At 35.5% G+C, this 12,250-nt stretch overlaps 1 protein-coding gene across 1 annotated transcript in view; it reads right to left on the bottom strand.

Moving 5' to 3' along the window:
- The window catches only part of SH3RF1 (SH3 domain containing ring finger 1), a 172,824-nt gene that overhangs the window by 89,348 nt on the left and 71,226 nt on the right, over positions 1 to 12,250 (bottom strand). The window contains exons 5-6 of the mRNA XM_083367282.1: positions 11,200 to 11,496; positions 10,066 to 10,173 (exon numbers count right to left, since the gene is read on the bottom strand). Coding sequence (XP_083223408.1) covers positions 10,066 to 10,173; positions 11,200 to 11,496 — 405 coding nt within the window. The remainder of the gene's footprint in view (positions 1 to 10,065; positions 10,174 to 11,199; positions 11,497 to 12,250) is intronic.

The following is a 12,250-nucleotide window of genomic DNA, read 5'->3' on the forward strand; positions in this document are numbered from 1 at the left end:
TACAAGTTGAATTATAAAATTCCTATTTCGGCAATACCTAAACATGCAATAGAAAATATAAATGTGGGATTTAAACATGATGTGATAACATATAAAGAAATTCTTAGATTGGAAAAGAATGAATGGCAACTGAAATCTTTTAATATTTTAAAAGAAGAAAAAATAGTACAAACTTGGTTAGAGTATGGGCAGTTACAGGCTAGATGGAAAGATGATCAGAAAATTGGTATTTCAATATCAGATGGGAATTTGGTAAAGCAAATTAGAGATCAAAGTCGAGCGCATATAAGGATATATAATGCATTGATAGAAATTGATTCAGAAGCAGAATTGGTTAAGGATTATATGATAAAATGGGCCCAGAACTTTCAAAAACCAATAATAATGGATACTTGGGAGAAAATATGGGTTAGGAATGTCAAATTCACACAGGCACAAAATTTAAGGGAGAATTTTTACAAAATGTTTTATAGATGGCATTTAGATCCTAAAAAATTAGCATGTATGTATCCAAATTGTCAGCCAAAATGTTGGAGATGTGGTTGTGATGATGCAACGTATTATCACGTATGATGGACTTGTAAAAAAGTTAAAGCTTTTTGGATTAAAATTTGGTGGAATATGCAGAAGATCTTTAAGAAAAAGATAAGATTTTTACCACAATTGTTTTTGTTGGGTATTGATTGTACTGCTATAGAAACCAAATTGATGTTGAATTTAATAACAGCTGCAAGACTTTTGGTAGCGCAATACTGGAAGAAGGAGGACCTACCTACTATTGAAGAATGGACTTTGAAAGTTTCGAACTTGGCAGAAATGGCTAAAATCTCGGCATATGTGAAAGATCATTCGCAACAGAGATATATAGTAGAATGGAAAAGATGGATTGATTTTATTCAGAACAAATATGGGACTACAAAATATCATTTAGCATTTGAATAGTTATTAGTTATTGTAATTAGAGGCTATATTATTTTTCTTTTCTATGGTTAAGGAGAGTTAAAGTGCGATAGGGTTCAAAGTGTAATTATAGTAATTAGATTATTTTAGAGTAAGATTGTATGATGTAATACCCTGTATTCGGCTCTGGGAAGTTGGGGGGGTGTTGGGATGGGAGGGATGGGGAGAGGGGTGGGGTGGATGGGGTATATGTTTTAAAAATGTATTTTAAAACTTTTCAATTAAAAAAAGTTTAGTTTATGAGCTACAACCATTATTAGCACATGACTGAAATTTCTCAGTTAAGAGGTCCTGTACTGCCTCCAAACCATGGTTTGATAAGGATTGCATAGAAGCCAAGAAAGCCCTTAACTTGGCATACAAGTACAAAAGCGAGATTGGATATGGAAATAAAACAATTCTTAAACAGTTAAAAAAGTTAAAGGTTCCCCCGCACATGCATGCTAGTCGTTTCCAACTCTAGGGGCCAGTGCTCATCTCTGTTTCAAAGCCGAAGAGCCAGCACTTGTCCAAGGACATCTGTGGTCATGTGGCCTGCTTGACTAGACACCAAAGGTGCATGGAATGCTGTTACCTTCCCACCATAGTGGTCCCTATTTTTCTACTTGCATTTTTATGTGCTTTTGAACTGCTAGGTTACTGGGACGAGTAACAGGTGCTCACTCTGTTACGTGGCACTCAGGATTTGACCTGCCAAGCTGCTGATCTTCTGATCGACAAGCTCAGCATCCTAACCCACTGAGCCACCGCATCCCTGCCTTAAACAGTTACTTACACTCAAAAAACAATTCAAGCAACTGATTGCATTCAAGAAGAGACAAGACAGAAGTTTTTCAAGACTTCCAGTGGCAACACCACACCGATGATGGCTTTCTTCGGCTGCCTGTTCTGAGGTTTCGTCAGAACCGTGGACACAGTAAAAATCAGCTATCCCGCAGCATGTAAACCTCCCCCTCGGGAGAAGAAGGGGAGGTGAGCTTTCCTAAGGTAGAGGTAGAGCTCCCCTAGACCCCCAGAAATATCTGGGGGTCGGAGGGTGAGAGCTCCCTCGGAGCCCGAGGCTTTCTCCAAATCCAGGACACCTTTGCTCCGAGTTGATGGGGCGAAGCTAGACGCTGATTATAGCGATCTGTGATTGATTTGAAAGCAGACAGAGCTGATCAGGAGGAGTTAAATTTGCAAGTATTTGGAACTTTAACTCGGGGAGTATTAATTTTCTCCATACCCTAATTTGATTTTGAAAGGGAAAAGATGGCGCTGGAATGTTTTTCTTTTGTTTTTTGAAAGAACAAAGCGTGAAGAAAGAGATATTTTGTAACAAAGTTTGAGTAACATATTGGATTTTTGTCTATTTGAGAGTTTTTAAAGTTTTTTCTGGGACTTTATCTTAAAGTGCAGAGGGAAAGTGAAAGTGATAAGGGAAAGTGAATTTTAACAAGTGGGGAAATGGCTTCAAGATGGCAGGGAATTCCTGTTGTTTCTAAAAGTTCAATTTCCTCTCCTGTAACACAGCCTGCAGTGCAATCCACATTGAAACCCAAATCTCCTCCACCTTCTCCCCCACCACCTGCATTTACACTTAAGGATTTGCAGGATGCTTTGAAGCTTCAAGCTCAGCAAACAACTCAACAAATAAAGGAGGAGATGGCTGATCTTTTTGAGAGTAAAAATAGAGAGATGAGAGAAGACATATTGCTCGCACTCCAAGGGCTGACCACACACATTGAACGTTTAGATGATTGTGTGGATGAGGTTGTGGAAAACAGTGCAAAATTAGAATTGCTACAGTTGAAAATAAAATTGATAGAACGGAGGATGAGGTGACTATCTCACAATATAGAGACATGGAATTTGCCTTGAGAATAAGAGGATTGAAAGAGAACCCACGTGAAGACTTGAAGGAGGAGGTAGCAAAAGATATAGCTCCTGTTTTGGGATGTGATCCTGAGGAATTATCAAGAGAGGTGGATAAAATATTTAGGGTTAGCTCTTGGATTGCAAGGCAGAAAAATTTACCTAGAGATGTGGTGATTTATTTTTCTAAGAGGTCATTCCGAAATTCAATTATCCAGGCCTTTTATCAACAGAGATTTCAAATTGCAGGTCAGGATATTATAATTTTAAAAGAAATACATCCAAAAATTTTGAGAAAGAGAAAAGATTTTGGTTTCCTGTCTGAGGAGCTTAAAAATTGACAGATTCAGTTCAGATGGGAGATACCTATCGGAATGGTGGTGAATTATGTAGGGACACGATATCGACTTAACACGATTTCAAAGGCAAAAGATTTTTATATTCATGTCCTGACAGCAGGTTCACCACCATCTCCACGACTTAATGAAAAGAAGAAAAGTTGGAAGATAAACAGCAAACTGAAGGTGCAATGTCATTCGTTTCTGAAGAGGCATAGCAGGCTGTCTACTGAACAGTTTTTGGTGTTAAAGGATGATCCAAAGGAACAGAGAATGACATGGGCTGCATATAAACGTAAAGAAAAGGAGCAATTGAAACAGAAGATAGATTCTGGTTCTACAATACAAGGTCCTGTTACTATTGAGGCGGTGGGAGGAGTAAGACCGAAGAGACCAACTGAGGATCTTCAGGCATTGTTCTATAGGCTTCAGGTCGCAAAGAATGGCGACAAAGTTCCTGACTTGGAATGTTAATGGCCTGAATTCACCACAAAAAAGAAAGTATTTCATTACCTGAAGCAACATAAAAATGATATTGTTTGCTTACAAGAAACTCATATTTGTGCGAAAGATCAAAGGTATTTGATTAATTCCCAACTGGGATTACATTTTATTGCATCTGCTCCAGATAAAAAGAGTGGTTATCTACTCAAGAAAAGACTTACCAGTTAGATTAATTGAGACTGATATACAAGGAAGATATGTTATTATTGAGCTACTGTTAAAAGGCAAGAAAGTTCTTATTATTGGATTATATGCATCTAATCAACAGCAAAGAAAGTTTTATAAGCTTTTACACGACAAAATAACTCAATTGGATTATAAATCTGTTATTATGATGGGTGATTGGAATGGTGTTTTGGACTCATGTAAGGATAAGAAGGGAACTTTTAAAAATACCCCTAATCATTCCAAATTGCCTAAAGCCTTTTTTGATTTGAAAGATGATTTGGAATTAAGAGATATTTGGCGGGAGTGAAATTTGGAGGACAGAGACTTTACTTTCTTTTCAGACAAGCATCAATCGTTTTCCAGAATTGATTTTTTTTAATTACTAATGATCTTTTTTCTAGGGTTAAAAAGGTCAAGATTTTTTCCAGAACACTATCGGATCATAGTCCGGTATGGATGGAATTGTTTAATGAAGATGGGATTAGAAGATCTTGGAGATTGAATGAAAATTTATTTAGATATGATGAGTTTTCGGAGAAATGTAGGGAACATTTGAAAGAATTTTTTGCTTTGAATATGCATAAAGGTACTTCGATTGAAATGGTTTGGGATGCTAGTAAAGCTTATATGAGAGGGGTTTTGATTTATATGTATTACAGACATAGGCGTAAGCAGATGCAAAAACATAAAGAGTTGGAAGAAGAAATTAAGTTGAAAGAGAAAGCCCTTATTTTGAACCCATTAGATAAGAGAGTAAGGGATTCAATAAATTTGCTGAAAGAGCAATTTAATATGTTAATGGAGGATCAGGTTGCAACTAACTTGCGGCATGTGAAACATAATACTTTTTATAATGCAAATAAACCTGGTAGGTGGTTAGCTTATCAATTAAGGAAAAAACAGAAATTACGTACTATAGAGAAAATAGAATATAAGGGTAAAGAGGTTTATCAACAAAATTTAATTAAAAAGGGTTTTTTAGATTTTTATGCAAATTTATATGCTAGTGAGAATATACAAGCTTTAGATATAGATAAGTATTTACAGGAAGCTCATATTCCTACGCTCTCAAATGAGCAACAGGAGGAGATGAATCAATTAATTACTTCAGAGAAAATCATTTCAGCAATTAAACAGTTAAAATTGGGTAAGGCTCCTGGTACAGATGGGTTATCAGCAACTTATTATAAATTATTATTTGCAGAGATGGTAGAACCATTAAAGGAATTATTTAACAATATCCAGGCTGGAGGGGTGGTGCCTCCATCCTGGAGAAGGGCTTTTATATCGCTGATTCCAAAGGAGGAGCAAGATCCCACCCAACCAAAGAATTATAGACCTATATCGCTTTTAAATATAGATTATAAGATCTTTGCAAAAATATTGGCAAATAGATTAATGCAGGTTTTGAAACAAATGACTCATAGTGATCAGTCTGGATTTATAACTGGAAGACATATGAAATATAATGTAACACAAATTGTAAATTTAATAGAGTATTTGGATAAGAACAACCAAGTCCCTGTGGCACTGATATTTTTAGATGCTGAAAAAGTGTTTGATCAATTAAATTGGCAATTTTTATTGAAAGTTGTTGATAAGATGAATTTTGGGGATATTTTTGCAATCTATTAAGGCTATATATCAACAACAATCGGCACAAATTATAATTAATGGGGGATTAACAGATGCATTTAAAATTGAAAAAGGTACAAGACAGGGATGCCCCCTTTCACCATTGTTGTTTGTTTTAACATTGGAGATTTTATTGATTAAAATTCGTGTATCAACTAAAATAAGGGGAATAAAAATAAAGCAGAATGATTATAGTTTTAAGAGCATTTGCGGATGACTTGCTTGTTACACTATCTCAACCGACTCAATCGGTTACAGCTTTAATGGAAATTATAACTCAATATGGGAAAGTTTCTGGTTTTAAGATAAATAATTATCTAAAAATATGACTATGAATGAAAAAGAAAAGTTAGTAAAAGTTATATAAGAACAACTATGAGATATTATGGCAAAAAGTACAAAAGGAGTTAGATAGTTGGAAAAAATTACAATTATCTCTGTTGGGGAGAATTGCAGCTGTTAAAATGAATGTTCTACCAAAGTTTCTTTTTTTCTTTCAAATGATACCTATATTGAAAAAGGATGCCAATTTGGATGAGTGGCAGAAGGGTATTAATAAATTTATTTGGGCAGGGAAAAGACCGAGAGTTAAATTTAAGATCTTACAAGATGTACGGGAAAGAGGAGGACTTAAAGTGCCTAATTTGAAATTATATTATGATGCGGTTGTTTTATCAGCGGTTAGTGACTGGCTTAATTTAACAAATGAAAGATTACTTTACCTTGAGGCATGGGACTTATTATATGGGTGGCATGCATATTTAGTTTATGAAAAAAAAAGTGGATAAGGCATTTAAATCTCACATTTTAAGAAGCGCCTTATTGCACGTATGGAAAAAATATTATTATAATTTAAATTATAAAATACCAATTTGGGGGATTCCTGGGCATGCGATAGAGGGTGGGTGTGAGCTTGGATATGATTTCATATAAGGAATTACTTAGATGGATAGGGAATGGTTGGCAATTAAAATCATTAGGTGAGTTAAAACAAGAAAATTTCATACAGTCTTGGTTTCAATATACTCAATTGCAAACGAGGTGGAAGATAGATCAGAAAATTGGTATTACATTAACTGATGAAAATTTGGTAAAACAAATTAAAGATCAAAACCGAGCGCATATAAAGAGAATATATAATGCTTTAATAGAATTGGATTCTGAAACAGAATTAGTTAAAGATTGTATGATAAAGTGGGCTCAAAATATTCAAGAACCAATTTCATTGGGAGGTAATTTGGGTTAGAAATGTGAAATTTACCCAGGCTCAAAATTTAAGAGAAAACTTTTATAAAATATTTTATAGATGGCATTTGGGTCCCAAAAAATTGTCCTGCATGTATCCTAATTTACAGCCCAAATGTTGGAGATGTGGTAGTTTGGATGCTACCTATTATCATGTATGGTGGACTTGTAGAAATGTTAAAGCTTTTTGGATTAAAATTTGGTGGACTATTCAAAAGATTTTTAAGAGAAAGATAAAATTTTCTCCACAATTGTTTTTATTGGGTATTGTTATAGATTGTGATACTAAAGAAACAAATTTGATATTGAATTTGATAACAGCAGCAAGGCTCTTGATAGGTCAATATTGGAAGAAAGATAGTTTGTCTACTATAGAAGATTGGACACTTAAGGTGTCAAATTTGGCAGAAATGGCTAAGATTTCTGCTTATTTGAAGGATCATTCACAAAAAAAAAAACATTTCGATCTGGAGAAGATGGATAGATTATATTCAGAACAAATATGTGACTAAAAAGTTTCATCTAGCTTATGAATGAATTATAGAATGATATTATTAATATTAGTATGTTTTTATGGTATTTTTATTAGTTTTTATTATATCTTATTATTTTTATTATTAGTATTGTTTAATAATATGGATATTATCTTGTTTTTATGTTCTTATTATTATGTTTACTTTTATCTTGTTTGTGTTTATGTTAAAGGGGAGTTAAAGTGCGTTAGGAACTTGGTTACATACAGTATATAGTTGGTTAATGTTATTTAGATTTTGATTGTTATTTTTGTAACCCTGTATTCAGTTCTGGGAAGTGGGGGAGGGGATAGTTTGGGGGTGGGTTTGTATTGTAACTTTTATAAAACTTTTTAATAAAAAAAAGACACAAGGTTTTCCTGGGAACAGCTCATTGTGGCAGCAAAGCAAAAGAACTCCTCCTTATTTTGGTGTCTAATAGCTTGCCACTCTGAAAGAATCTATACCCCATTAGTCTGTCATATATCTCCTATAACCTGGGAACTTCATTTTCGTAGAATGTATGAAAACCCCTCCAGCGAGAGTACAATGAAGGATTTACCTGAGTGGCCTCCAGTTTCAGAGCCCGAAATTAAATCCCTCGTTGGCCAACTCAGGATTGGGAAGGCTCCAGGAGCTGACTTCATTTCGGCCAAATTACTAAAGAATAATGTGGAGTGATGGATACCCGTCCTGGCAGCGCTATTCACCTATATTTACTCCACTGGCCATGTCCCAGAAGATTGGGGCTTGGCAATTGTGGTCCCAATTTATAAAAAGGGAAAAAGAGACAACCCTTCCAATTACAGATCAATAAGTCTGCTAAATATAATCAGCAAACTCTATGCCAAACACCTTCAAGATAAATTAAAGGAGTGGCTGGATCTTGAGAACCTGATTACCAAAGAACAAGCCAGGTTTAGAGAGAGGAGAGACACCATAGATCAGTGCTTAGTTCTTCCATCATTTGATAGAAAAATATGCAACAGATAGACCTGTATCATTATACGCTGCTTTTATAGATCATGGCAGCTTTTGACAGTTACAAGGATTAAGCTATGGGAACAGCTGGAAGCTGCCTCAATTGATCACAGACTCCTCCATTTGTTACGTGCCTTACATACCAAAACATACCTCAAGGTTAGGTGTAATATGCAAGGGTCTCTCTTGAGGTCAGTTGAAACTCAAAAGGGGGTTAAACGGGTGCATTTTGGTTCCCTTGCTCTTCAATTTTTACATAAATGATATGGTAAAATGGTTCAATAATCCAAATTACCACCCCCCAAAAATAGGTGACCAAAGCATTGCTGTGCTGCTCTATGCAGATGACACTGAGATTCTCTCCAGGACTCCAGTTGGCCTTAAAAGAGCCTTGCGAGCCCTTGTCCAGTATTGCAAATATAATAAACTGGACAAATTTTGAGAAAACAAAGACTATGTTTTTTGCAAAAAGGCCAAAATGGTACTCATGGTATTTAAATAGCCACAAAATAGAGCAGGTAACCACCTTTAAGTACCTAGGGGTGGTCTTCCATACCACAAAAAGCCCATGGAGAATACGCAGCTGCCTCTGGCCAACGATCAGCAAACGCCATTCTTAAATTTTTTTGCACAAAGGGATGACACTATGTTCCAGCTGCAATTAACCTCTTTCTGCCAAGTTGCTAGTACAGCTTCTCTATGGGACCTTGCTCCGACCCTCAGCTTTGTGTTTTATACCACTGGAAAGAGTTCAATCCAAATTTATCAGAACAATTCTCCAGATGCCACACTGTGTCCCAAATGCACTTCTGTGCCTGGAGACAGGATTGATAAAAGTTGAAGCAAGAATCTGTATAGCTTCCTTAAACATCTGGCTAAGGCTTAATTGCTTTCCGCAAAGCATTGCTCCATTAATTCTTCAAGATAAATTCTCCTCTTCATGGATCAAGGCAGTCGAGTCCAACTTTGCCAAACTAGGCTTCTTGCCAGCCTCAATTCTCAAATTGGACTACGACCAAGCAAAACAAACCTTGCGTCAAAGGGTAGAGGACATCGAGAGGCAAGCAGACTTAGGTATGGTTCCGCAGTTTCTAGCTCCAGACTCTAATAGATATGTAGTTACACCTGCCAGGTATCTTAGTCAGTTGGAGTCAGTAAACCACCAGAAAGCCTTGTCGCTTACACGGTGCCATGCATTTCCATTGGCCATCCTGTACGGCAAGTATAAAAAGACACCATTGGCAGAAAGACTCTGCTCCTGTGGATCAGGAGAGGTGGAGACCATTGGACACATACTCCTTTGATGTTACTTCTATAGAGCTATTCGGAAAAACCATATCCTCCCCATAATTGATAGGTATCCTGGTCGTTCAAGAAAGTATTTATCTCCAGTGGCTGCTTAAGGATGAGCAGGCAGTGATCACGGCACAGGTGGCTAGATTCTGCGCAGCAGCATTGGGGATTCGCCAGAAACATAAACAAACATTTTAGATCTTTTTAATAATCTTTTATAATTAATTTTATTATGTGTTTTAATCCAGCATTAGACTATATTGAAGTTATTTTTATTGTCAGGTTGGTATGATTCAGTTTTTCTAAAAGTAGCTAGTTGTTGTTATACTGTCTGTAAAACTAGGAAGACCTTGGTCACCCATTGATTACATCATTAATTGTAACATATTGCTATGTCCTCTTGTGTTGGTTCTGTTTAGTTTTGTTTTATTTGAATGTTTAATTTATGTGTTGGCCTTTGGCTGTAATAATAATAAATTGGAATTGTACCTTCCAGAATTCAAACAGAAAGTGCCAAGTGAGATAAAATTCCATAAAAGCTATTCTAACATCTGTGAAATGATACTTACACTTACAGCAAAAGCAGCTTGGTAAGTGACTTCAGGTGGAAAGGTAAATGAATGTCCTGATACTGGACTGCTGGGTGGTGGGGTTACAATTAGTCCTGTGGTATTAAAGTGAACCTATTAACAGCAGATACATTAAACATAATTAATGTCTCATCCAGAAAATCCAATCGTTCCATAAGTGAAAAAGTGAAATACTTTTACAACAAAATATTAGCTTTACATTTAATATAAATTATTTCTAGTCTTAAATTTATATACGTTTCACTTTTAAGTACAAATATGTAATACAAATGAATGCTATGGTATATTTGAGGTTTCTTTATGAGATTTATTAATATTATTAATAAATAATAACAATGGTCCTTTTATCTTTTTGGTTATTTTTAATGTTTTAATTTTAATGCTTAATTTTTAATACTGTAATTGTTTTATATTGTATTTTATCATATTGTAAGCTGCCCAGAACACTTGATAGTGAGATGGGTGGCATATAAATTAAATGAATAAATGTACTTTTATCATTTTTTTTCAAAATGATTTCTTATTTTATGCAACCCTATACAGAATAAATAAACTCTGTGCAATGTTAACTGGAGTTAGCACTTTCAAATAGCATTTTTAGCAAGCTTCAACAAAGTTTGTAAAACTGGGTTGATCACCCCCTTAATGACTGTCATCACTTATGACTATGATGGGCAGGCTTCATTACAGTCATAAGTCAAGGACTATCTGTATCTAAATTCTCCTCTAATTCTCAATTTGTGAAGGGTGAACAATCATTCCAATCTGTTTATATCTGGAAGATTTTAACCACAATTTTTAAAGTAACTAACATTATTTAAATGTTATCTAGTTTAGGAATAAAATTATTTTAAACTTTAGCTAGAAAACATTTAAAAGAAAACATTTAAAAGATAACCTACTTAAAGTGAGGAAAAAACCTCATGTAAAAAGCAAGAACAGCTGTCTTCAGATAACAATACTTAATAATTCAAGATTATCCTTTAATAAATAAGATCTGATTCCTTTAATACAAATATAAAAATATTTATTTCAATAATTATACCCCATTTATTTTGACAATATTTTAAACTGCAATTTAAAAAGCCATGATACACCTTGATTTCCACTTATAATTACCTGAGAAGGTGCACTGCAAGAAAGACCTGAAAGCTCAGTTATCCGTGCTGCAGCAGTTGGATTACTGGAGCTGATGAGAACAGGAGGGCTTATTTCCATTGAGTGACGATTCTGAGAAGACTGTGAAGCCTTATTGGACATGGTAAGGGAAGTAAAAGAATGGCGTTTTTTGGTGTTCTTCTTCAAATCAGTATACTTTTGAACTGAATTGCAATGGGATATACCAGAGGTGCCTTCTCCAGAATCTACTGTAGATGATTTGTCTAGTTCAATAAGTTGTTTTGCTGTTGAGTTAAACTGCAAGAAAATAACCATAAACATTAACCTTATCATTTGATTAAAAGAAAAATTGTGTTAGTTCCATTGTAATTATATACTGTAAATTAAGTTGTATTTTTGTATCAATCCTAAATGTTTTGAATTCATTACATTTGGCTGCTCTCTATATATAAATGTGAGAAGAGAAGAAATAGAATCTTTATTCTCTTCTCCATTCATTGCTTAATAATATTGGGGGGGAAAACTGTGAAGTGAATTACTGCAATCATACCTCTTTGGCATCATAGTTAAAGTAATCTTTATGTTTAATTATATCACAAAGTACAGGCACATATTGCTTGATTTCTTGATAAAATAATAGAAAACAGGATTCAAGCTGGTATGGTGTCTGCTGCCGGCGTCAACTTCCCTCTGCCCTGTGTGTTCCCACAGAGAGGGCCTCCTCAGGGTGCCCCCGGTCAGAGAATGTCGGCTGGTGGCCCCCAGGGGGAGGGCCTTCTCTGTGGGCGCTCCGGCTTTATGGAACCAGCTGCCGGTTGAGCTCCGGACAGCACCGGACCTTCGCTCCTTCCGACGCGGTCTGAAGACCCATTTATTTGAACAAGCTGGCCTGGCCTGATGGGGGAAGTTAGGGTTTTTAATTGGGTTTTTATATTGTTACTGTTTTATCTGGGCGATTATTTAATTCTTTTTTTAATTTTTGTATCCTCTATTTATATGTGCCCTGTTCACCGCCCTGAGTCCCTCGGGAGAAGGGCGGTATACAAATTTA

This window comes from Vipera ursinii (assembly GCF_947247035.1).
Source record: "Vipera ursinii genome assembly, chromosome: 7".
Classification (NCBI taxonomy): domain Eukaryota; kingdom Metazoa; phylum Chordata; class Lepidosauria; order Squamata; family Viperidae; genus Vipera; species Vipera ursinii.